Source organism: Saccopteryx bilineata, chromosome 11, assembly GCF_036850765.1.
Source record: "Saccopteryx bilineata isolate mSacBil1 chromosome 11, mSacBil1_pri_phased_curated, whole genome shotgun sequence".
Classification (NCBI taxonomy): Eukaryota; Metazoa; Chordata; class Mammalia; order Chiroptera; family Emballonuridae; genus Saccopteryx; species Saccopteryx bilineata.
Window position 1 is genome coordinate 77,210,470 of NC_089500.1, and position 27,589 is coordinate 77,238,058.

Genomic DNA, 27,589 nt, shown 5'->3' on the forward strand with positions numbered 1-27,589 from the left:
GAAGAAAGAAACCTTTTATGCATTCACGATCAAACGCCTCATTCACCCAGCTCTGATTAGGTATTTAAAATTGCATGTTCGGGGATGAATTCCCTTAAAACGAGAAAGCCCTGTGCTTCTGACTTTGCCAAAAGATTACCCTCACTGTCCTGATTTAGAATAAAAAACACAGTCTCTCCGATCTCTCATGACTTTCATGAAGAGAAACATCCACAGGAACTGTGGAAGTCTAGTTTTGCATTGGTCAGTATGGCCTTAAAAAAGTTATATCCACTCGGGTGATGGCACACGCACCCACACACAGGTGTCCCGTGTGGAAGGATCTCATCGCTCAGGAGACTGAGGAAGATGGACAGATTCCATTTTCATATCCAGGGGGAGACGCCATATACAAAAAAAAAAAAAAAAAAAAAAAAAAAAAAAGGGCCCTGGCCGGTTGGCTCAGTGGTAGAGTGTAGACCTGGCGTGCGGGGGACCCGGATTCGATTCCCGGCCAGGGCACATAGGAGAAGCACCCATTTGCTTCTCCACCCCCCCCCTTCCTCTCTCTCTCTCTCTTCCCCTCCCACAGCCGAGGCTCCATTGGAGCAAAGATGGCCCGGGCGCTGGGGATGGCTCCTTGGCCTCTGCCCCAGGCGCTAGAGTGGCTCTGGTCGCGGCAGAGCGACGCCCTGGATGGGCAGAGCATCGCCCCCTGGTGGGCAGAGCGTTGCCCCCTGGTGGGCGTGCCGGGTGGATCCCGGTCGGGCGCATGCGTGAGTCTGTCTGACTGTCTCTCCCCATTTCCAGCTTCAGAAAAATACAAAAAAAAAAAAAAGGACCATACACCACGGCATGCAAGCAGTTGGCTTCCTGTTCCAGGGACATCTATTCCATGTCTTCCACTAATTACTACACACATTGACACACCGCCCACGCACACACACACACACACACACTTATGTACCTGTGTACCTTCATGTGAACACAGCTATGCCAAGATTTGGGGCGTTAGAGGGGGGAGGAACTAGGAGAAACTGATGTAGATTTAATATATATATATATATATATATATATATATATATATATATATATATATATATATATATATATAATCAATGTGAGTAGCCAAAGTCAGCTGTAATTCATCCTCGTGCTCGCAGCAGTGAGGGGAAGGTGGATTAATTTCCTCTCTTCACAGCTGGGATACTGGAGCCTGGAATACTCAACCCACGAGCTCAGGATCTTAAATGCTAAAATGCTTTTTTTTTTTTTTTTTTTTTTTTTTTTTTTTACAGCACGCTCAGGATTTAATTCTACCTCTAACGACTCTAAGAGTGTGTATCCAAAGCCGTGATTCACCACGCGGCCCACTGTCTCCATGTCCGTGAGCCCGGTGTCAGAATTGGGTGGCCGGGGAGGGTCTGTTTCCAGAAAAATCTTCATTTCTCTCTGAAGCGAGGCGACATCTGGTTTCTACAAAGCTAGCCATCCGGAAGCTCTTCTCGACTAGTTTGCTGACGGGGCTTGGAGGAAGCGTGACTGAGCAAAGGAAATCGGTGTTGGGGAAGCGGCGATCGGAAGAAGGCAGGTCTGGCAGGAAAGGTCCTCGTCGACTGCAGGGTAGAGCTTTCTCTTAAGGAAGAGTCAAACATGTTATTTTGTTGTTGCTACCAGGCTTTTTATGATGAGGTTTCTAGGGGCCGTGGCTCATGTTACTAACCACCACCATCACAGTACGCATTACAACCAGTGCAGGAAACCTACATCGGAAGCCCAAGTAACGCAGCAGGCAGCTGGGCAGAGGAGAGCAGAGTAGGAAGGGTAAGCCGGGCGGGGAGGTCACCAGGGCGGGAAGCCCCGGCTGCCTAGCAACAGACAGTTGTAAGTGGGACCCCGCCCCCAGCTGACCTCTCTTCCCCTAGCATAACTGCTGGTCGTGCGGTTTAAACCCGCTGACTTTTCCTATCGTTGGTCGTGCGGCTCAGACCCGCCCCTGACCTTTCCTCCCCTGGCATGTGGCTAAGCATGCGGTAGAGACCCTTAAGGGAGGAACAGGAGGCCGGAGAATAGCCCCATGTGACTCCCCGACCAGCCCTTGCGTGACCTCTCCCTTCAGCATCCAGCCCTCACGACAATGAGGTTCTGCCCCCATCAAGTCATGTTAGGAACAAAGCCGTGGGTCTGTTGACCCCAGCGACCGAGTTCTGGTCAAACAAGACATAAATAACATCTAGGCTCCAGGTGCGTTTCAGCACCAGACCCAGAAAAGCGGCCAGGCCAGGAAGGGTGACACCGTGGCTGACATCAGGACCAGCTGGGATGACGACTGACCCCCTTGCCCTGGTGCTGAGCAATCAGTGGAGACCATGACCCTGAAGATACCCACCTGGGAAGCTGAGCAATTTTCTATCGAGAGCCTCCCGAGACCTCCAAATGAAAGCCCTTAAGTCAAAGGACCGAGGTGTGTGCTCTCTGGGGCACGCCTGTGCCTTATGTCCCCCCCCCCCAAACACATTCTCTCAGCCTTTCTCTCTCCTGAGCCCCCAGGGCCCTTCTTTGCCTCTGTCACTTGTCCCCTGAGCCCACGCAACCCAGCTGGCTCACTTCTTTCACTTGTGTGATTTTTTAAATAAACTTTTGCTTGTATTTGAGCCTTGGCTCTGAATTCCTTCTTAGGCGGAACTCAAGGACCGAGGTCTAACATCTGGTGCTGATTTGCAGTTAACACAAGAACTCACCCCCCACCCCACCCCCAGTGCTGAAATCATAAGACACAGTCTCTCCAGCCAACGGTGCTGGGATGAGTGGGTGTCCTCACGTAAAAGAATGAAATCGCTCCCTTCTTTCACATTCATGTATGTATGACAATGAACTCATCGTGGGTCAAAGACCTAAATCTAAAAGTGAAAGCTCTTAAAAGTAAGCCCAGGGGGTTGATCTTTATAATCTCAGATCCGGCAAAGCAAAAGCATAAGCAAACAACAAAAGAACTTGACATACTGAACTTCATCAAAATGAAAAACTTCTATGTTTCGAAGGACATTATCAAGAAGGTGAAAAGAAAAACTTGCAAATCATAATCTGATGTGGAATCTGGAATATATAAATAACTTACAACTCAATAATGAAAAGAAATTGACTTTAAAAATGGATGGACAAAGGATCTGACATTTCTCCAAATGAATGCGCGCGCACACACACACACACACACACGCACACACACACACACAAATGGCCAAGAAGCACATAAAAAGATGCAACAGGAGATAACAACTCAAAACCACAATGAGATACCTCTTCATTAAGATGGCTAGAATAAAAGAAAAAATTAAAAACAGAAAACAAGCGTTACTGGGGTTGTGGGGAGATCGGGACCTCACACACGGCTGGCTGGCAGGAATGTAAAACAGTGCAGCTGCCTTGGAAACGGCCGGTCGCTCCGTAAACGGTTTAATTTAGCTGTGATGCAACCCGCCATGTCGTTCCTAGGTACAGGCCCGAGAGAAAGGAAAACACGTGTTCACACAAAAACCTACACGCCAACTTTTGTAGCAGCGGTATTCATAAAAGCCAAAGCTGAAAACAACCCAAAGGTCTCTTCAATGACCATATATATATATACATATATATATATATATATATATATATATGTATATATATATATATTTAATTAACTAAATGTCACATCTCCATACAATGGATTATTTTTGACCACAGAAGAAATCAAAGTACTCACAAATGCTGCATTGCGAATGAACCTTGAAAACGTTCTATCAAAGAAGCCAGGCAGAAAAGATCGTGTATTATGTGATTCCATGAATATGACGTTATCTAGAATAGGTAAATTTAGACAGGCAAATAGAGACTGAGAGCAAATTCGGGGCTCTTTTGGCCTGGATTTGGGGGGCAGAGCAAGGAGTGATAGCCAAAAGGCATGGGGTGTCTTTCTGGGGTGATGAAACATCCCACGCAGAGAGCAGGCTGTACGGTTTGAACTTCCTCGAAGAACCCAACGGGGGCGCACTCCGCGGCTGTCTGAGCAAAGCTGTCCATGGCGGGGGTCGGACGGGAAGGGGAGAGGAGAGGCTCAGTGCAGTCAGCAAACACAGAAAATGGAGTCTTTATTGCGAATGGTTCAAAAATGACACATACCAGCATTTAAGAAAAACGTTTCATTTGGTATTGATAGATGTGCTTCTGTGTCTCTTGTTTCAGTTAAGATTCTTTAATTGTCTAGTTTGTGTGTGTGTGTGTGTGTGTGTGTGTGACACTTATGTAAGGACTAATAGCCAAATGATAAAATCATGCGTGTAATATAACATGCAGGACCCATATCTCAGGCTTGACTCCAAGTCTTGAGAAATATCTATTTCCAACAATGAGCAAATAGTCAATGACCAACATATTCAGTTTTTATTTTTATTATTTATTCATTTTAGAGAGGAGAGGGAGAGGGAGAGAGAGAGAGAGAGGAGAGACAGAGAGAAGTGGGGAGAAGCTGGAAGCATCAACTCCCATATGTGCCTTGACCAAGCAAGCCCATGGTTTCGAATCTGCGACCTCAGCATTTCCAGGTCGACGCTTTATCCGCTGCGCCACCACAGGTCAGGCCATATTCAGTTTTTAAATACAGCCAGGAAATACATATGAAATCACTTAGTATGGTCACGTTTACTAGGGTATCAGTCTAGAGAATGATATGTGTCTTTTTATCACTATAAATCATGCCTTACAAATAATGGACATTTAATAAATAAATGAAGAGTAAATCTGATATACACTGTGTTCATTAAAAAACAAAAGCTAGATATGAGTTGTGAAGGCTACGGAAAAATACCCCCCCCCCAAAAAAAAACCCCAGTAGGACTATGGTTGTATAATGATTTCTAACTAATAAGTCAAATAATAAATTTAAATCTATTTTAGTACTTTTTCTAAAGTTGTAGAAAACAGTTCCTTTTAACAAACCAACTTTCAAACAGTGATCATTTATGCTTAATACTATTAAATTACTTTTTATATTTACTTCAAATTCCTAGTACCAGAGTGAATCATATTTCAGGGGAAATGGTGATGAAATAGAGGTGAAAGCAGAGTCAACTGGTTAATATTTGCTGAGTTCATATTAGAATCTGCTTCAGAAGCTCGTCGAAAAAGAACACACCACGGCCAGTCATTTCATATTAAACTTTTTATTAAAATCGAGTCTTTGCAATATATTTAAAATGGCTTGCTCCACAGATAAATATTTAAGAAAAAAAAGTCTCTGTATCTCATTACTGGCATACAAATTTAAGAACATAATTAAAACAGAGCTGTGTATATATATATATATATATGTATATATATGTATATATATATCCTAATTGATATCGGTGATCTGGAATACCTGAGTTCCAACGTGTTGGTTTTCCAGACAGTGTGAAACATTTTTTTATCCACTTTATAAAGGATACAACCCATCCAAAAAAAAGAATAGCTTTGGCTAATGGATGCTGTCTCCCAGAGGTCACACAGAAGTCTTCCATGGGATCAGAGCGTATCTTCAGAGGGCTCTTTGGAGTGGAGGTCATTCTGTGACGTAAGGAAGGCCTCCCAGGTAGCAAGGCACTGAGTAGAAAACACACACCATGAGGAGATGAGCAGCAGTTCACGGGCAGTGTTAAAAGGATGAAGAGTCTTTACAAAGCTGCCCGATAGCCATCTGCCCTCCTCCCCCCTCCCACCAGCTTGCCAGAATCCTCATCCTGTTCTGCATATTTTAATTCTCAATGAGGGAACCTAAGGCTCAACAAAGGGAAAGCATATAACTAACTAAGACTAGACAGGGACCCGTTTGCTGAAATGACCCACTATTCCCTGACTAAGTTACGCAGGACGAGACGGACCATTCGGATCCGAGGAGTCAGGTGTGAGGCATCCAGGGAGAGGAGTGGAGGCTCAGCCACACCTACATCAGATCTGACCCCCACAATGGCAACTGAGTTTGCACAAGTCAGCGACCTCTACTAGAGTTTCTTCAGCTATAAATCAGCTTAATGATAGATTACTTATGTGATCTGTCTAAATCTTGAGGCAGAATGCCTGGCATAAAGCAGGTGCTCGAGAAAACGAGCAGTTATGATGTCATGAAGCTACGACGGGACTGGGAGGGGAAACCTGGTCACCGGTGTGCCGCAGGAAGTGAGAAAGGGTCAGAAGAGACCGCAGAGGGTGAAGACATGCAGACACAAATGTGGCCTCTATTGGTGATGTCACTTAGGGCTGATCCTTCTAATACTAGTCTCAGTTACCTGTGAGAAGTTTATCCACAGAGTAATATTAATAATCTGTGTGTTCGTATACAGAGGAAGAAAGATAGGGATTGACAGTATTCCTCGTCTAAAATAATACAAGCGAGAAGACAGTACAAAAAACATTTTTGAAAGTGGTTTGGAAGAAGAAAAAATATTGTCAACCGAGTATTCTATGCTCAGCAAAAAATCCCCCCCCCCCAGAAACAAAGCAGAATAAAGATATTTTCAGACTCGCAAAAGCTGCAGAATTTATCACCAACAGACCAAACAAAATGATTTTATACAAAAAAAAAAAAAAAAAAAAAAAGCCTATACCATAGAAAAGAAAGGAGACCAGATAGAAAGAAGGACCCATGCAAAGGAATGAAGAGCACAGGTTTGGCAACTACACAGTTCCATACAGAGCACGGTATTCCCTGAATCTATTTAAAATATCAATACACTGCTCACAAAAATGAGGGGATCAGGGAACGTGCAGACACTCCAGGACTTGCAGCCTTTTGTAAACAGTGCATTTCCACCAATGAGATCAAAGTTGGTTTGCATCTCATTTGCATAATCCAACAAACTTTGACTTGTCGTTTGCTTTTCTGATGTTCTTGCGCAATAATAAAAAATCAAATGCTTCCTTTTTTATCGCTTCATATTCATTTTGACATATCCCCTAATTTTTGTGAGAAGTATATAATTGACTACCCAATTAATAACAGTAACAAGATCTTATGAGAATTACACTATATGTATGACATAAGGAAAATGTATGAGAAAAGATCATAAAGACCAGGAGAAAGATAGGGAAGAATATACTAATTGCACTGTCTTAAATGACAGGTGACTTGCTACAATATTACTTGAAGGCAGACTATGAGATACCTCCACTAGGCCTGACAGTAACACCTAAAATAATAAAATGCAGAGTTCAAACCTAATGAGCCAAGAAAAGATCTAGAATGAAATAATGCAAAATTGTATGTTAATTCAAAAGAAGTTACAACCTGGAAAATGGGAGCAAAAGGAAAGTTGAAACAAATAAAAAACAAATAGCAAGATAACAGACTACAGAAGTCACCTCAGTATAGTTAAAAGCAGTCAAGTCACAGGAAGGTTCTTCTCTGAATGTAATTGAATTAAATTAGAAATCAGTAACAAAAAGAGGTCTGAAAAACCCCCAAGTAATTGAACTATTAACAGGACACTTACAAATAACCCCTTGTGTCGAAGAAGAAATCAAAAGGTAATTTAGAAGTATTCTCAAATAAATAAAAATGAAAACAACAACATATCAAACATTTTGGGGATGCCACTAATGCAGTGCATAGACAAATTTATAGTCACTAAATGCCTATACCGGAAATGAAGAAACGTCTTGAATACATGATTTACATTTTCATCTTAAAAACTATACAAAGGACAAATTAAACCCAAGGGAAAAAACAAAACAGAAAAGACCAGACTGAGAATTAATGCCAGATAAAGGAGAAAAATACAAATGACCAAAACTCACTCCAGAAAAAAACAGATAACCTAAAGGAATTTGAATTTGGTGTTAAGTATCCTCCCACAAAGAAAACTCCAGGTCCAGTTGGCTGGCTTCCCTGGTGAGCTCCATCCACCATGGAAGGAAGAAATTTTATCCATTCTACACAAACCCTTCCAGAAAACTGAAGACACAGAAATGCTCCCAAGGTACAAAAACCAAAGACTGATCACACTGAGCACGTGGACACAGAATCCATACTCACCTCGTGGAAATTCGCTCGGTAGTTCCAGGAACACTTACACCCTTTGAAGAGGGCTGAGTGAACCCATGCCCGGGCATACAGTAAGCGCTCAGTCAATGCAGATGATGACAGGGAGGAACGTTCTGACCTCCTGATGTCAATGCACTGGTCATCACGAAAACCGTTTTCCAATCTGAATAGTCGCCAGTGGACTTCCACTGCTCCGTAAATGTGTGTTTTGCCCCAACAGCCTGACCCTGGCTCAGGCTGCTGAGAGCCGGGTTGCTTGGCTGCATGCAGAGCTGGGAGCTGACCCTTGACCAGGGAATTCTGGGAGCACATTTTTTAACGAAATAACTATGTTCACTGTAGCCTTCTGCCAGTATTTACTATTAACCTGTTACACATGTATCCAGTTAATGTGGGTGAAACTCTGTAAAAATAATGAAAGATAGTATCTAATGCTTTTCAATCTCCTTCTTGCTTTTCTGACTATGAAAGAAATAAATTAAAAACTCAAGAAATGGATGGTTTCTACTACACAAACAATTTAATTCAGCATCTACTGAGTCCAGGACTTCCATATGTGGAGGAGAGAAAGAATCATCAAAACAACAAAAAGTCTCCAAACCTAATGTGAGGTTTGCTTACAATTGTAAATTATATATATATCATTTTTTTAAAGGTTATCTATCCAGGAATTGATTCTTTCCACCTTTAAATCATTAGTTGACGAAGCAAGCTCAAACCCCTCAGAGTTAAGAGTCACAGCCCACGGAGCCCGTCAGCTATGCCGAGCTTTAGATTCTCGCATGACCCTCAGAGAATAGGCAACAGGAATTCCACGTCTAGTTGGATAATGTGTCATAATTCCCCACCCATCCTATTTTATTTGCTTCGATACCACGATGAAGTCGAGGACTTGTGTCTTCTAGTCAAGAAAACTGTGACCAGTAGAGTCCAGCAATCTTTTTCCAGCACCCCTGTCTCTCCCAGCGGGGAGCCCTGGCCAGTGACCACGCCCTGCATGCTCTCAGGCAGGCTGCTGGGTACCAGAGAGCATGCTCTTCACACGTCCTTGTTAACCGGGGACCCAGGGCACCTTCCCCGGGGAAGGGAGCCAACGGCCCATCTGTAGCTTCTCTGTGACGGGCAGGACTGGGAACCGACTGGGAACCGACTGAGCCAGGGCGAGGGGAAACAGACCCCACAGGTCAAGTCGAGCCCTCTCGTTCCTACACACACGCGTTAGAATATTTAGAAAACGGGTTGGAATTCCCAAACTACTTTTGAAAGTCAGTCAACGTCCTGCTCTTTCTGCAAAGGTGGTGCACTGTGCCGCTGGGGAAGGGAAACGTCCCTTTGGTTCTCATAAAGTGAGCGTTCACCCCCCCCCCCCAGGTGAAGAGGACTAAGTTTTCTAAAGGAGAAACGAGGACAAAAACAGTGTTTCTATAGATAGATACATACCATGGAGCTTCCAAGGGAAACTTCCACATTGAAGAGTCACTGTTTTCCAAGACGGTGGCAGGTGAAGAGGTCCTGTTCCCCTCACACACACACCGTGAGACTTCCGGCAAAGCTCGGTCCTTCTTTGGGCCTGTTTACACCGTCCCACAATAGGGGACTTGGGCTGCGTGTGCCCATGAAGTTTTATGTTAGAACTGAAAGGGCAGGTTTCCAAGGGCTTGTTGGGATCACATGCAATTTACAAATGTGCCTGGCCCTGCCGGGCAGGACAAGACATGGAAAGGCAGCCCGTGTAAAAACCTTACCTCTCTCCTCAGTCTTGGATATTTATTTATTTTTAACTTTTCCCTTCGTGTGAGAGAGGGCGAGGGAGAGGAGCATCTTCTCAGTGTCCTACTTAGTTGCACCATGTATCAATAGTTGTATGCTCACCGGTTGCTTCTCATCTGTGCCTTGACCGGGGGATCCAAACCATGACCTCAGCACACCGGGACGGCGCTTTTTCCCACTGAGCCACCCGGCCAGGGCTGGTCTGGGAGATCTCTAAGATAATGATCATTACAAAGAATTTCCAAAGATTCCTAAACAAATGAGACACTATTTTCAACGACCACTGTCACCACCGGGAGTGTCTGTTTATCGAAACGTTGCGATGTGCTCGGCAGCGAGTTAAGGACGGCGTGTATGTATCTCATCTCTCTGTCTAGCGAGCACCTCGGGAAATTATTTTCTGGGCTGGCAATTTCAGGCTCAAGGGAAAGTGGTTGTGACTTAAGGGATATAAGCTGGCTGGGACTCCAGAAAAAAATATTTCTGAGTCTGAAAGCTTCTGAATCATTTATTTTAGTGACTTACCCGGAATATCTAATTTCACTTCCAGGCTTTTTCTTCATCTTTCTTCATTCTATTCCATACACTCACATATACCTACGTCCAGACAGACAGACAGACAGACAGCCTCACACCCTAGGATGTGGGTGCTACTGTTTTTAGCGCTTCGTAGATGAGGGTACTGAACTAAGTCTTCAAGGTCTCTCAGCTCAAGGTCACAAGTTACCCTCTGTCCAAAGCTACCAAGTGACCACACCAAGGTCAAGTTACAGGTCATGCTGAGGCCCTGTTCATGGAACAGCTAATAGAAATTTTAGTTTCATCCAAACAGACTCATAGATACACAAAACGGACTCAGGGTGGCCAGAGGGGAGGGTGTCGGGGGACCGGGTGAAAGAGGTGAAGGGGGTTAGGAGGTACAAGTCGGTTGTTACACAACAGCCACAGAGATGTAGAGTCCAGCACAGGGGATGTCGTCAGTAAGTTTGCGATAACCGTGAATGGTGCCTGGTGGGTACTGGAACTATCAGGGGACAGGCTGTGTCAAGGGTGTGTCTAACCACTATGCACCTAATACAAAAGTAATACTGAACGTACACTGTAATGGTAAAATAAAACTTAGAGAAAGACAATTCAGTTTCATGCAAATTATTGCATAAGTCAAATTAATGAAACATCATCTCTATAGCTCTGCGAAAATAAAGTAAAATAATCATACATTTGCCTAAAACAACAATGACACCCGTTATTATAACATGTGATCAAAGCTAAACCTTGCCCCGTATTTCTTTTAAAACCGGAAATTTCCGTAGGAAGGCAAAAGCTGTGTTCTCCCCACTAATCTAAGAACACCCTTCATTGTATCTCTCTTCATAAACTGAGAGTGAGAACACACCTGAGTGTCCTCTCTCAGTATTTTAACCCTGTCTCACAGGATCTCGGGCACAGATGACATCACCTATATTTGAAGAAATACTGAAGTTAAAATATGCAACCGTCTCTACATGAAAAGCCAGCATCACTGCAGAATAATCAAGGTCACGGTAAGAACTGCAGACCACGCCCACAATGAGGGAAACGGGGTGGGCGACGCTTTAGCAATTGCTTTTTTACCCCCTAAACCTGAGATTCAAAACAGTAACGAGACCTTTCAGGAGCAGCCTATTTTAAAATGATGAAACGTCATCAACCCAGAAAGAAATCAGAGATGATGTTGCCAGAGGAAAACACCCTCCATTATTTCTGCAACATTATGCATGCGTTTCATTTCCACCCAAGTCTTTAAATGAGGCGTCCCAAGAATCACCTGCCACCTTGTCATTTTAGAAATATCAATAACTTAAAAATAATGAGATCTGCATCTTTTTTTTTCCTAAAGGATTACTTTTTTACATTTCTCTCAAGAATATGAGGACTAAGTATGCCTTTTAACCGATCCTGCAAATACTGAACTGACTGCCGAAGGAGGAACGCAGAAGGACCCGCTAGCTGCAGACGCCATCTTGTGGTCCATTTCTTTATTATTTTTGCACTGTGAGTCTAGATCTCTTAACTCGAGATCTGCTCAAGACAGACGGAGCCCCGGAGAGCATTCATCCCACTTGTCCTGTTTACACTGGGGACAACTGAGGTCCCAAAAGGTCTAATACATTGCACATCTTTATAGGAAGAATCCAAGAACCAAAATCTGAATGCTTCTCTCTTCCACTCATACCTTTGCTATATATCCCATCTAGTCCTAGCTTGTCTGTCAAGTACTGCACACTTCAAACATCAAGCGAAGGGGGTATCAAGGAGAACAAGGGGGGGGGGAGGGAGGGAGATATATTCGGGGGTATACTGGTAACTGTATAAACACAACAAATTAAAATCAATTTTAAAAATGGTAAAAAAAAAAAAAAAAAAAAAAAGTCCAGAAAACCGACCCATGGAACCCATTTACCTTGGGATCGCTGGACAATTACTGAGGGGCCGCCATGATGTTTAAGAGCATTATTTTGGAGCATTTCACCTGTTGTCTCATTTTCTTTTCCAAAAGAGCTGTGAGGACTGCGTGTGGAGGGGAGGTAACAGCAGGAGTGTCATCCCCTCTATTTGACAGATTAGAAGTTTATTATCCTCTCTTAGGAACTTTGAAATGACAACTAACTTTTCTGTAATCTTTATAAAAAGCTGCATGGCTACATTCCGGGGAATGTGACTGAGAATGGACAGGGGTTCCTTCCTCTGCCCTCACCTGGCACTCCCTCGCCTCCCCGGGTTCGTCTCATGTCTGTTAACAGCTCCTCTTGGTCGGATGGAATTGAGCCTGGGCGGCTAATGCCCCCTCGCTCCTCCTCGAAGTCACGGAGGCGAGGACCACGCCCAATGTTTATACGGTTCCCAGGGCTTTTAGCAAAGAACGACGTTTCAGGCAGAAATCTAAACTCCACTCACCAGAATGATTATTGATACAGGTTAACCTCTTAGAGTTACCGTGCTGTGGGGTGAGCTATCTTTACGTGGACCAGGGTGTTTCAAACAGTCACAACGTTTACAGAATGGTCCGAAGTAGGTGGGGTGCCACTGAATTTAAGATAAGTAATCCTTTCACTAGAATTTATTTTCCCATTCCCCGACATAACGAGGAAAACCATTTTTCAATAAATAACAATCGTTGAAGAATTTCCAGGATAATCAGTGCTCCTCCGTTGCTTGTGGACAGACTGCTATGATAATGATTTTTTAAAAAATTGCTTTAACTTTCAAATGGCCCATAAATAGCTTGACTTGGATTGTGTGTGTGTGTGTGTGTATGTGTGTGTGTGTGTGTGTGTGTGTGACAGAGAGACACAGAGAGAGAGAGAGAGACAGAGAGAGGGACAGATAGGGACAGACAGGCAGGAAGGGAGAGAGATGAGAAGCATCAATTCTTCATTGTGGCTCCTTAGTCTCCTCAGTTGTTCGTTGATTGCTTTCTCATATGTGCCTTGACCGGGGGGCTACAGCAGAGCGAGTGACCCCTTGCTCAAGCCAGCGACCTTGGGCTTCAAGCCAGTGACCTTTGGGTTCAAACCAGTGACCATGGGGTTATGTCTATGATCCCACGATCAAGCCAACGACCCCGCGCTCAAGCCGGATGAGCCTCTGCTCAAGCTGGTGACCTTGGGGTTTTGAACCTGGGTCCTCTGTATCCCAATCCAACGCTCTATCCACTGCGCCACCACTTGGTCAGGCTTGACTTGGATTTTAAAGAAATTAGCAGGGTTCTTCATTTGGCTAGATGGTGTACCCTGGTCATTACATCTTTCTTTTATGTTCCTTCCAGAAAGTATCACACATTACCATTGTTTTCTACACCCTAGAGTTCCCTGTAGGTACAGAGAGTTGTACTGTTCAGGAATGTCGGCACCTTTCTATCCAGTCTGTTCATTTCAATTCGGGCAAATCAGATGAATTTAAATACTCTTCCATGAAAAATTTTAATACACTGCAAAGCTGTGTTAATCCAGTGAAAAATATGCATGCTTATTATTCTTCCCTAATCAACTGTAACCTCCTAATAGCAGGATTTAAGTTTGAATTTGGATGCTCCGTAGGGCTCACTCGGCACAGGGATTTGACGCTAACAGAATCTTAAATGAGTGGTTTTCACACGAGGCACCTGACGTTCTCAAACAAGGCCCACAGCCTCTGAACTGAAGTGACCTCTGACCTGGTGATGTAACCACATGGTCTCATGTTGACACAGTCAGAAAGGGCCCACCCGACATTAAAAAATATTTTGCCGTGAATAGAACGAATTGTTTTTCTGTAATTGTATTTAAACGGACCCCTCGAGGAGGAAAGGTGATGGGCACTTTTTATTTCTTCATTATTTATCAGAGTGCCTCGCTGGGCTGACGATGTTGTTTGTTCTGAGGGCGCATGCATGAATTTGACAACCAGAAAAAAAAAATAAGGCTGTGAAACAAGTCTCCAAATAAATCATGTTAAGTAATAAATCAGGTTAAGTATTATATTAAATGGTCACCTCACAACAAACTGCTGTGCTTGGCAAAAGTTAACATTACGTTCTGTTTCCATGGTTATGGTATTAAAATGAAACTTTCGAAGAGGATAGTCTTTCCATTTGGAAAACATCCCAGGGTCACTTCTTCCCCAAATCTCTTGCCCATCACCACTACCCTCCTCACTGTCATCAACACCAGCAACAAAAACAGACGCACTTCTGCACCGACTGGCGAACAATTAGAAGACGTCCACGCACTTTATGTGGTATGTCTTATTTCATGGTTTTAGCCCCCCTTCCTGTTATAGCAGCAAATTGTCGTCTTTGGTTATCTGGGTACCAACGTACTTTGAAACAAATTATTCATGTTCAATTAGATTTCGGGGTTTTAATGTTTTGTCACTCTCGTTTTCCAAAAAAAGTAATGTGATAAACGTATCCTCCATCCATGTGTCCTGTGGATACATGTACAGGACAAAATGGGAATAGCCTCATTTTATCTACTCAACTTTATTTGCATAATAGTAATGCCAAAGATATTGTATTATTGATGTCAACTGTCTCCAAGTAAATTCACACAGCTAAGCAGATTTCAATATGATAACCAGCTTCTATCCCTTATATTCATAATCTGATCTTCCTCTACCACTTTGATATTTAAATTCTAAGTCATACATAAGCTGTGACCATTCTGACTTCATAAAAGTAAGTCCAGAGGCAAGTATTTATACTGCATTTCATCTACCACATTAGAAACAAACCCCTTTGGGGGTTTATCTTTGCAAACGTTGATGGGAAAAAAAAAGGGGATATTTCTATAAGAATGTGATTAAATTTACAAAGGGAATGGGAGAACTCTGGACCATCTCACCTCCCTGTATATCTGAGATATTTCAAAGAGGGAAAGTGACAGGCAGCAGTTAGTGATTGGTTTAGGCACACGGGATTGTCTGTGTGCCAATCAAGGTCCTTTGATTTTCCCTGGCCAGTTGGCTCAGTGGCAGAGCATCGACCTAACTTGTGGAAGTTCTGGGTTCGATTCCCAACCAGGGCACACAGGGGAAGCACCCATCTGCTTCTCCACCCCTCCCCCTCTCCTTTCTCTCTGTCTCTCTCTTCCCCTCCTGCAGCCAAGGCTCCATTGGAGCAAAATTGGCCTGGGCACTGAGGATGGCCCCATGGCCTCTGCCTCAGGTGCTAGAATGGCTCAGGTTGCAACAGAGCAACACCCCAGATGGGCAAAGCATCACCCCTGGTAGGCATGCCGGGTGGATCCCGGTCGGGCGCATGCAGGAGTCTGTCTCTCTCTCTCTGCCTCCCCGTTTCTCACTTCACAAAAATACAAAAAAAAAAAAAAAAAAAAAAAAAAGGATGCCTTGATTTGAGGGCTCCAACCTTCCAATGATGCCTGGACTGATGTGCTAATCCCTGAGAAGTTACTCAGGAAAACAACAACAACAACAAAACAAATAACTAGAGCTGTAGGGGTTTCCTCAAGTTCTAATAAAGAAAACAAGGAGTCCTGCAGTCACACAGCCAAGATGCCGCACACCTGCTCTACATCCGGTAACATTTAGAAATACGATTCACGTGGAGGAAAGTGCTAAACACTTAACACACTGATGTCAAGTGCTGCGAAGAACAAAATTCCCGATGTGGCAATGTGGCACGTGGAGCTAACTGAACTGTTTCTGAGAAAACAGCATTTTGTACAAATGGAATTCAATCTATGAGAATGACAGAAGTATGTATTTATGTGAAAGAGATCACCAAAATCAAATATTTCTGTTGGGAGTTCTATAGGATGGCTGTGAACATTTTCTTTTAAAAAAATAAACAGTCCTAACTTAGAACTCTATCACAGACCCGATCATTTGAAGGAAAATACAGTAGGTGCAACTGTCATCGGATTTTTATAACCTGATATACTTGCGGTTTGTTACCATAATCACTTATAATTTATGGCATACTCTACTTTTCTAGGCATTTCCTTAGGAATGATTTCAGCTGCCTGTCAAATGACCCTGCCAATGCCAGAGTGAACAGGGTCCCTTGTCAAAGAGAGGTGAATATTTCTGTGGTTTAAATCGTTAAATGGTAATAAAGCCCGTGGCGGTAAATGTGCTTTTTTCAACAGAAATAACTTTAAATCAGTTCAAAATCTGAGACTTAATGGGGAATTCTTTTTAGATACTTGAATTTGCTTAAGGTTGTGAATGTAGAATAAGAAATTAATGGGGTTATACAAAACGATCTTTCCCATCCCACCTATTAAAAAAGACATCACTTGAGGAACCCTAACTCATCCCCTAACTCATTTCATCATATCCCACTTTGGTCCACTCTGACCCCTATGTGGCCAGTGAGCTTCCTAAAAGGCAAGTCTGAAAAACCGTATCACGGGCTTGCTGAACACTCTTCAAGTGGCATTTCTCATTTCCCTTAGAACGAACCACCCAAGAGCAAACGGATGAGGCCCTCTTCAGCCTCCTGGGGTTTGAAAAATGCTACCCCCAAACTGTGGCACCTTGGCGTAGTGACAATTTTAATCTGAAGGAGTGTGAGGGCCACTGGAACCTGCCCCCAACCCTTGTCCCCCGAGGCAGGTCCAAAAGCCCTCCTGTGAGAGGTGCCCTCCCCACACCCAGAGACCACACCAAGGGGATGCCGGGAAGACTCGGACAAACAGGCCTTGTGAAGTCTCCCCCAGCTGACTAGCTCAGCCCCCTGGACCTGTCACACTTCCACATGACCGTCCACATGTCACCAGATCTCGTGTGAAAGTGATCTGTCTCCCCTGCTCTGCACTTCCTTGGGAAGGCTCTGGTGTCACAAAGAGCTTTAAGTCAAATGGAGTGTTTTTCTGTTCTTCAATTCTGGTGGTTAAATCTTCCCAACCAGCCAGAAACCCTCAGCAGGTCAGGGAAAGTGTTGTGTCCCCTCCCCACCCACCCACCCAAGCTGCACTTTCCAACTCAAGTCCACCTCCTTCGCCCTCCAATCAGCACCGCCATTATTTGAATGTGTTCTCTCTCCCATCCTTACCAGGCACCGTCTTAGTCATCAGTCAGGTGTCAGCTTAAGCACAGCCGCTAAACGCCCACCACCTCCTTTCTCTGCGTTAGGTTAGATGTCCCTGAGAAGTCTCTGTCCTGGAACTTGATCGACTTCATTACAATCCTTGGGTGTGTCTGTCTGCCCGCTGTGGTCTCTCTGGGACTCACACACTGTCTCCGGCACTCCGCACTCAAGCATAACGCTTGTTGAATGTTAATCTCCCAAGCGTCAGCTAGTTCATCTTCCAAGTGTCAGCTAGTCTTCCAAACTATACAATATTTGATAGTTCCTTGAAACTGACAAATACTATAGACTACAAAGCATTAAATAGGTTTCCTAAGGTATCAATTTCATACATTCCAGAAGTCAGCCAGACATCAGGTGAAAGATATATGTTTTAACATATACCTTCTAGAAAACGTTTAGATTACGTTGGATGAAGAAAGTGATAGTATAAAGTGCATTTAAAATAATAACTGCTTGAGGAACTGTTAGTTTTAAAAATAACAATAATCATTTGGGAAGCAAAATGATGACTAAGCTCTTTCCTGGACTAAATATATATGTATACACACACACACACACACACACACACACACAAATATATGTGCATATATATAATTGAAATAAACTAAAAAAAGAAGACCTAAAAGAATAGCATGCTCCTTGGTTGATGCGGGAACAGCCAGAGGACAGGCTGGGCTGTCGGGAACACAAGGGGGCAGCACAGAGACTGACTGCAGCTCCCTCTAACCACCGCGTTTCCACATTTCCCTCCCTTCATTACAGAAGAAAGGGAGGGGAAAAAGGCACTAAAGTAGGAGAAGCATTAGGAAGCATTAGCAAGTGCTTTGAAGGAATTCAAATTCTTTCAGAACAAAAAACCGAGGGGAAAAACAAACCCAACACAACGGTGGTGGCGTGTTCTCCCACGCGTCGGGCTCAGCGGGCACGCGGGGCGAGGGGCTGGTGGGGCCAAGGGAAGGGCCCGCCGCCCTCGCCACCCCCACGTCCCCGGGCACCGAGCCACCGAGAGGCTCCTGCGTGTGACGCTTGCTCCCTCCTTGCCACAGCGTCTTCCCACAGAGGGTGGACAGGAAGGAAGAGAGAAGAGCACGTGACCCGGGATCACCACTCACCTGCTCGTAATAGCGCACGTTCCGCGCGGCCAGGTCCGAGAACGCCGACCGGATGTCGTTGCGCATGTTCTCCTTCCAGCGCTCCCAGTCCGCCTTCAGGGCGCTGTTGGCGCACTCGGCCCTGTCTTCCAGCCGCCCGATCTCCTCCCGGAGCTGGGGGGACACAGACAGAGAGAGAAGCGTGGGTCTCCGCGCCCCAGCCGCGCCACGAAGCCATCGGGCCTGAGCCGGACGGTGTATACCAAAACGGCCTAAGCATCACGACCACCTTTTTCTTTTTTTTAAAAAAAGTCACCAGCATTTTCTGTGTATGGACCAGTTAAAGTCAGGAGAACACGGAGGTTGGGTCAGAGAGGCGGCGTGGAGGTCCGAGTGGGCCTGCAGTGAGCACGTGAGCTGCCCTCCCTCCCTTCCTCCGACCTTGCGCTTAAGCATCTCTCCTGATGAATGAAGGAAACAGGAACACGATTCTTCCACACAGATGCTCTCATTACCCCGTTGTCTGCGCTGCTAGTGCTCGTGGTAAAAGACACGGTTTGGTTGGCTTCGGCTCCCCTATTCCTGGTCCTCAATTTTCAACTGTTTTTTTTTGCAGAACGCTCAATTAACTGCCATGGTCTAACTTCCACACAGAAGACAGAGGCCCATCAGAAGACCGAAGGGGTCCAGCAGTCAAGCTGCACTCCGATAACAGGGAACAGAGGCCGGGTTCCACTTCAATTTCCCCGACGCTTAACCCCGCCCCCCCCCTCCACGACATGCTTAGTGAGACACTGACCACTGACACCTCCTACCGCCTCAACCACCAAGCTCGCGATGTAATCCATCAATGTCAGCTTTACATCTGGCATCTCTGTACTTATGTAAGTATTTATATACTTACACATATTTCATATCCCTTTATATTTACTCCTGTGGCCAGCCGTCAGCATACATTTATCAAGCCTTTCTAGGACAGAGAAGGGGTGCGTAGCCTTGTTGGCATGCATGGGGTTGGAGACTAATTATAAGCTAGGCTCAGCCCAGGGTAAGTTCCACTTCTGGCTGTTACAGGTGATGTGACATTGAGTAAGGCTACCTATGGAAGCCCTAGTTTCTTTATCTGCAAAATGAATACAGATAAAAATATCTATCACATAGGGGTTTTTCTAAAAAACTGCATGATATAACAAACATTGATTTGCACAGTGCCTGACAATTGTCTATTGACTGTTATCTTTTATCATATCACCACCACCACCACCACCACCACCACCATCACTACACCACATTTGCCTCCACCTCCTCTGCCATCATCATCATCATCTTCAGCTGATTCCCTCTCCTCTTCCACTATGTTGTCCTTTGGAAATAAGCCACTCCACCAGGGTTTAGGTATTTAAAAAAAAATTTTTTTTAAGATTTTTTTGTTTTTTAATTTTTTTTTATTTATTCATTTTTTTAGAGAAGGGAGAGAAAGGGAGAGAGAGGAGAGAGAGACAGAGAGAGAGAGAAGGGGGGAGGAGCTGGAAGCATCAACTCCCATATGTGCCTTGACCAGGCAAACCCAGGGTTTTGAACCAGCGACCTCAGCATTTCCAGGTCGACGCTTTATCCACTGCGCCACCACAGGTCAGGCAAAAAAATTTTTTTAGTGAGAGGAGAGGAGGCAGAGAGACTCCCACAGGCGCCCGACCAGGATCCACCTGTCATGCCCACCAGGGGGCAATGCTCTGCCCATCTGGGACATTGCTCTGTTGCAACCAGAGCCATTCTAGTGCCTGAGGCAGAGGTCATGGAGCCATCCTCAGTGCTCGGGGTCAACTTTGCTCCAGTGGAGCCTTGGCTGCAGGAGGGGAAGAGAGAGATAGAGAGAAAGGAGAGGGGGGGTGGAGAAGCAGATGGGCGCTTCTCCTGTGTGCCCTGACCAGGAATCAAACCCGGGACTTCCACACACCAGGACAACGCTCTACCACTGAGCCAACAAGCTAGGGCCAGGTCCAGGTCTTAAGTCAATGTCTAGTACTGTTTCTTAACCTGTTCTCACCCATGTGGAAGATGATGCATACGTTTTACATAAATATGATCAATTCTTGACATTTTGGGGGGTTACATCTGAGTATATTTTTCTTGTGTTGATCATTTCATCATTATATTGGTTGGAAAAAGAGAAAAGAGGCATTAGATGGAAAAGGAAAAAAGAAACATTAGGTATTTCCTCCACATTGAACCAGCCGCCCATGACTTCCAGTCTGGGGAAAGTCTTCATGAATAACAAGCACAGAACGAACAGCTAATTCAAATTAAGAACGATCGGGACTACATCTTCTCTAACAACGGAGAGGAGCACACTGTTACTAGATGTCCTCAGTTTGCTTCCATTCAGCAAGTTCTTTGGCTTATAGCAACTTCAGACACTTTCAGATGGGCCCATCCAGTCCCTGAACACAGACCATCAATAAATGTTAGCTGGGCCCTGGCCGGTTGGCTCAGTGGTAGAGCGTCGGCCTGGCATGCAGAAGTCCTGGGTTCGATTCCCGGCCAGGGCACACAGGAAAAGCGCCCATCTGCTTCTCCACCCTTCCCCCTCTCCTTCCTCTCTGACTCTCTCTTCCCCTCTGGCAGCCAAGGCTCCATTGGAGCAAAGTTGGCCTGGGTGCTGAGGACGGCTCCGTGGCCTCTGCCTCAGGTGCTAGAATGGCTCCAGTTGCAACAGAGCGACGCCCCAGATGGGCGGAGCATCGCCCCCTGGTGGGCATGCTGGGTGGATCCTAGTCAGGCGCATACAGGAGTCTGTCTGACTGCCTCCCCGTTTCCAACTTCAGAAAAATACAAAAAAAAAAAATGTTAGCTGGCGTGGGAGTGGAGGATGGCGGAGGATGGTGTGGACACCTGCCAGGCCCGAGGAGCCCTCTGCCACACACAGCAGGTGCCACAACTCCGAGAGCAGGACGTTCAACTCCCATTCTCTCTGTGAGAAGAGCACGGAAGAGGCTGCCAAAGGGATCAGAGCTTGAATAATTCTTTCCACAAACACGGGAGGCTCTCTGGCCCTCTGTTGGTGGAAACAGAAGCAGCAAGCAGTCCTTTTTTTTTTTTTTTTAATTTTTTCCAGTAAAAGGCTACAATACCAGAATAAGTAATAAAAGATGGTAAGCTCATGAAACAAGAGAAAAAAAAAGATTTACATTTTGAACAGCAAGGCTCACGGGCAATGTTTAGCCTCGACAATGTACAGCAAGAAATTAGCCACACAGTTAAATGAAAAGCATCAATACTGCGAGTTCAGGCACACAGAATGGTGTCGCTCGCCACCCCTGAGCCCCTGCAGGGGGATGCATACCAGCAGCCCGCCACAGTGACCACTGATGAAGCCACACATTGTGCACCCGCCCTTCCCTGTAGTCTGCATACCAACCAGTGCGGCATGTTGGGCAGGTTTATCTCCCTTTTACCAGCAGGGAAACCGGGAGGAAGAAATGAAAGAAACCGCCTGGCTCCCCGTGGCAGAGAGGAGACTGACTCTAAGCTCTGCCCGAGCGGAAGGAAGCCCGTCCTCCCTCCGCACCGCCCGGGCAGAGCCGCCGCGCGAGCCGGCCAGTGGCTCTCGGGGTTGAACCCGTTAGGCTCGCGCCTCAAGGTGGCTGCAACCTGCTAGCACGCACATGCAGATATAAAGCGCAGCCCCAAGGCTGACACGCGGAGCAGAACGTGATCCGTGTCGCAGTGGAGGGTGGAGGGGGTAGTGAAAGTGGTCTCGGTGGTCCCAGACGGAGGCCTGATGCTGGCCGGGGTGGGGGACGCCCTGACACCGACCGGGTGAGGGTCCGGCACCCACAGCGGCACAGAGGCGGGGCGCTGCAGGGGAGGCTGGTGAAGAACGCAGAGTGGAGGTGGGCAGGGAGGGCCGGGAAGCGCAGCGGGGCGGGCTGACGGACCCCTAATGGAGGGGGTACATGACAGTGAGCGGGACACGGATTCTGCAGGAAGTGGGGAGCCACGGACAGAGCCTGGACAGTTTCTGACCAGGGCAGAGCCGGACGTCAGACAGATTCCTGAGTCAGAGGTGCGCAGGGACAGTGACCAGAGACAGGCAGGGAAGGAAGGAGACTGGTCCACCTGAATGGGAACCATGGGGACACAAGGAAAAACCATGACAAGGACCGGCTCATTCCTGCTCACCCACCTAGGCGTCTAGTCTGCCTTCAGGACGAGGGGGCGGTGGGGTGGGGGTGGGGGCGGGTAGAGAAAGGAGCTTGCCCTCAAGAACCCGTGCTTAAGGGAAGAAATAACAATGCAGTTGGATGAAGAAAAGGTGTTTTACATCTCATGTAAAGCAAATCGCAGGAGAATGTGCTAGAAGCATGCTTACTTCGGAGTTTCTGCAGAACCACATGGCTCATGATCCTCGGACCCAGCGTGTCAGCAGGGGATCCCCTGGGAGCAGGCAGGAGACAAGGAAAGAGAGGCCAGCCGTTGCCGGGTCTTAAAGAGGTTTCTGGGGGGGGGGGTGTTGGATTTTAAGAGAAGCAGGTCGAGTCACTGAAGAAGGTTAGGAAGGGGTGGGGGCAGCTGTAACAACCACCTCCCCGATGCTGGGGTGCTGAGAGGAGGAAGACTAACCGCGGCAGGATCAGTGGACTTCAGGAACTGGCTCGATGTGGACACTGGGGGAGAAGTCTGCATTGCTGACAAGGTTCACTGGAGGCCGGGGCCGGGGGTGGGCGGGGGTGACACAGGGAATGAAGACCTTCAGGCCACGGAAAGGGTCCTACAGGGTGAGCTGCACTTCCAGGTAAAGATTCAAAATGCTCACTTGCATACAGAGCACCCAACAAGTTTTGGAGGTCGACAGAAGTCAAGGTTACAGGTGAGCTCTGACACTTGCAAAGTGACCTCGCTGCAGTGGTAGCTCGGGTGGTTTGGGCACGGAGCATGGGGACACAGCCTTACACGGGGACGTGGCCTCACCAGTCCCTTGCCAGCACAGCAAGAGTATTGGAAATAATAAAACATTAGAGCTGTTTTTCCGAGGAAGAGAATTAAAGCCAGAAGGAAACCGCCCGGAGAAGCTGCTTTGCACCTCAGGGTAGAGGCTGGGCAGTTCTGACCTGTGGGGCGAGGCTCCTCATTATCATCCAGGTTTTCAAGTTGGTATTTTAATGCTTCGATTGCCCTAGGATTCCTTCTAGAACAACAACAACAAAGTGGTGTGGCTCCTTTGAAAATTTAAAAATACTCATTCCCATAAAATGACAGTTTTCTAGGCTATTAAATAAACTGGGGTTTTTTTTGGCTCTTCCTTTTTAACGATGTCCTAATCCCACACACTTCCAGGTCACTGGCCTCGAGCCTGGCTCTGGAGTCCTATCTGGACTGTGTGACCTTAGACAAGGTCAGTCCCTTGACAGGTGAAGTTTCCTCACCTGTAACATGAGGAGGAAAGAAAAGGATCTACTTTCTGAGGATTGTTTTTGAATAATGCGTCAGCAACATGCTTAGGACTGAAGCACCACCGGGCACAGGCAGGGTAGAGCGGCACCCTAAAGGAATTATGAACGGGCCTCATAAATGTCCTGACACACACAGGACACATGAAGTGCCGGCTCGGTCACGTGTCCTATGTCAGGGGACCCCTTACTGAGATCCTGCGTAGGGAAGGGTCACCAGCCACCGGGAAATAAAGAGACCCGTTATTAGCAGCAGCTCAGAAGGCGTCCAGACACTCTCACGGGACTGAGTGCTGGTGGCCGGACTGGACAACGCAGCCTGGTCAGAGTCTACACCCTCGTGCCCGTTTCTAAGTCAGGTGGTCAAAGCCGAGCGGTCCAGACATTACCTCCATTTGAGGGAACTGGGTCACCATGTCTGGTCGGTCCACTTTTCCAGGGTAACCTAAGGAGGATCAGTATCTTGCTGACTACGGAACAGTAAAATAAAAAGACAAAACAGGGCAAATCGGCCCTGGCCAGTTGGCTCAGTGGTAGAGCGTCGGCCTGGCGTGCAGGAGTCCCGGGTTCGATTCCTGGCCAGGGCACACAGGAGAAGAGCCCTTCTGCTTCTCCATCCCTCCCCCCTCCTTCCTCTCTGTCTCTCTCTTCCCTTCCCACAGCCAAGGCTCCATTGGAGCAAAGATGCCCTGGGCGCTGGGGATGGCTCCATGGCCTCTGCCTCAGGCGCTCTGGTTACGACAAAGCAACACCCGGATGGGCAGAGCATCGCCCCCTGGTGGGCATTCCGGGTGGATCCTGGTTGGGTACATGCGGGAGTCTGACTGCCTCCCTGTTTCCAACTTCGGAAAATTCCAAAAAAAACCCCCAAAACAACAGGGCAAACGGATATTTTCCTGCAACTCTGAAGGTACCTCAGGGTACACTTCCTAGGAACCAAAAAACTCGTCCAGCAATTTAATTTAAGAAGACCCATGATGTTCCAGACGTGCTCTTAGGCCTTTAGAGCTTCTTCTTTGTCAGAGATTAGTGACTGGCGTTTAGAAAATATATTAGTTTGTATAACAACTATTGGTTGGGCACGTTCTTCCTTCTTTTCTCACTCAGTTTTTTACACCCTGACTTCACAGGAGCAAATCTTAACTCTCAATGCTGGTACCATTCCATGAGGAGACGGTCAGGCCTGTCTCTCAAACTGGTGCTCCTAGACCCACGGTCACACTCGGGGCTGGCCCGGAGCACTGCCGAAGTCATGAATAAACATGGCATCGTCTTGTGAGAGATACCTTGCGGACAACATGGAAAAAGATTTTAAAACTAACATAAACCCAGCCTGACCAGGTGGTGGCGCGGTGGATAGAGCATCGGACTGGGACGTGGAGGACCCAGGTTCGAAACCTCGAGGTCACCAGCTTGAGCGCGGGCTCATCTGGTTTGAGCACGGCTCACCAGCTTGAACCCAAGGTCGCTGGCTCGAGCAAGGGGTCACTGGCTCACCTGGAGTCCCCCGGTCAAGACACATATGAGAAAGCAATCAATGAACAACTAAGGTGCCACAATGAAGAACTGATGCTTCTCATCTCTCTTCCTTCCTGTCTGTCTGGCCCTATCTGTCCCTCTCTTTGAATCTGTCAAAAAAAAAAAAAAAAAAAGAAAAGAAAAGAAAAAAACTAACATAAACCCAAATATATTATGGAACAGTGATATTCACATGACACTTTAAAATGAGAGCTTACCCCAACCGCAAAGGGGGCTCCCTTCAACTACTGGGGTGTGTGTTTCAACTTCCCTAATTATCAAAGACAGTAAACGCTTCTGGTAAAAAAAAAAAAAAAAAAAAAATGTTTGAACTACCCATGTCATGACGACATGCGTTAGAAGCAAATCTGCCTAACTGCTGAACTATACAATGAATAAATAATTAATACACCCGGCATGATAATTCTAGGGGAGTTAATTGCCACGATTACCAACAGTGGTGTCAAAGTGTCACTGGCAAACGGTACAGACGGGGAAGGCAGCTTCCCCGCGGCCTCGTTCCACAGACAGAGCTGCCGGGCTGAGAGGGGACACAGGTCAGACTTTCCCAGTCACCGTGGTGGGTCCCCGCTGCGGGGCCGTCGAGGGGGAGCTACCTCGCCTCCCTGAGAACCCCCTGTGCCGGCTGTTTAATCACCCACCCTTCCTTCCTCGCTCGTCCCTGACATGATCATCTCTGAGTGGTGACAAGGAAGGACCCTCTCCTCACCCCGTGCCCGTCTCTCTGTGCGGGGACAGCAGGGAGGCCACAGGGACGGCACAATTAACATTTAAAGACGCTTCGACAGGACTGAGCCCGGCCTCTAAACAAGCTAATGAGGATTCTGCTTCTCAACCCTTCTGACAGGAAGGGTTTTATTATTTTTTTTCCCCCTGCAGTCACAAATAATGACAATCTCACACAAATTAGTCCGAGTGTGTAGAAATTTATGAGGCTCGCATGAGCCGGGTCCGAAAACTGACATTTCTGGTATGAGCAGTGGTGATTACAGATCACGTCCCCCGGCTTTAGTGAGGTGTAATTATAATTGACAAGGTCCGGTCGGCTGGCAGCGTCCCATGTGACGACGAGTCCGCCTCATTCAGAAACAGATACAAGAAGAGTCCTAGAAGACGGAGCCGGCCACATCCAGCTAACGCCAGGCTGATTTCACCCCGGGGATTTCAAGGTTGGTTAAAATGAGAAAAAAACTCTCAGGGTGAATCACCACATTAAATGCATAATGGAGAAAAATCGTACAATTACATTAGTTGATGTAGAAAAACCACTTAATAAAATTCAACGTCTATTTATGAATCAACCTCTCATCACACGGGGGTAGATAAGACCAACCTTAACACGATAAAATACACACACACACACACACACACACACACACATACATACACACACATATACACATAAATAAAACTATAGCAAACATCATTACTAATGGAAAAAATCTTGAAAGCATTTTGTCCCATCGTCAATATCACTATAACGCATCTTTTAACCAACTCGATAAGAAGCGAGAAAAGAAATATAGTGATGGAATAAATGAGACAAAACTATCAACACGCACCCACGACAGGATTTCCTGCACAATAAATCCCAAAGAGTTTATAAACACATTAGTAAAATAAAAAATAATTGAGAGGATTGCCAGAGATAAGATGAATATGCTAAAGTGAATTACATTTCTTTACTCGGCCAAAAAAAGAAAAAAACACACCAAAAAACCCCACAGAAAATAAAATTTTAAAAATATATAGTTTATGATATATAAAAACAAACAAACAAAAAAAGATAACTTCAGAATAAATTTATCAAAATATGTAGCAGAGCTTTTTGGGGTAAAAAAACATTTTTACACATTATTAAGAGCTATATCAAAGGAGGCAAATGAATAGTGAGAGAGCTGAAATATTATCCTACTTAAAACCTTCTGTCTCATTCTCTTTTATTTTCACCTTAAATACCAATGCCTCTGATAATCCTTCTGAGAACAACTTTTCTGTACAAAACAGGTTCTTTTTGCTACACTCTATCTCAATCCACGGCTCACTTCCTTAACATCCATTAGAACTAGCCGTCAGTTTATCTGTCTACGTACTTCCCTGGGGGAATGGGAGCTCTGCCAGGAGGGGCCCCATG

The 27,589-nt window shown here is 46.0% G+C and overlaps 1 protein-coding gene across 2 annotated transcripts in view; it reads right to left on the minus strand.

The window, feature by feature from the left end:
* Positions 1-5,164: 5,164 nt before the first annotated feature.
* SNX7 (sorting nexin 7) overlaps positions 5,165-27,589 on the minus strand; it is a 74,457-nt gene continuing 52,032 nt past the window's right edge. For both annotated transcript variants that reach the window (XM_066247235.1, XM_066247236.1), the window contains exons 8-9: positions 18,488-18,640; positions 5,165-5,592 (exon numbers count right to left, since the gene is read on the minus strand). In XM_066247235.1, the coding sequence (XP_066103332.1) occupies positions 5,515-5,592; positions 18,488-18,640 (231 nt within the window). In that variant the 3' untranslated portion in view covers positions 5,165-5,514. The remainder of the gene's footprint in view (positions 5,593-18,487; positions 18,641-27,589) is intronic.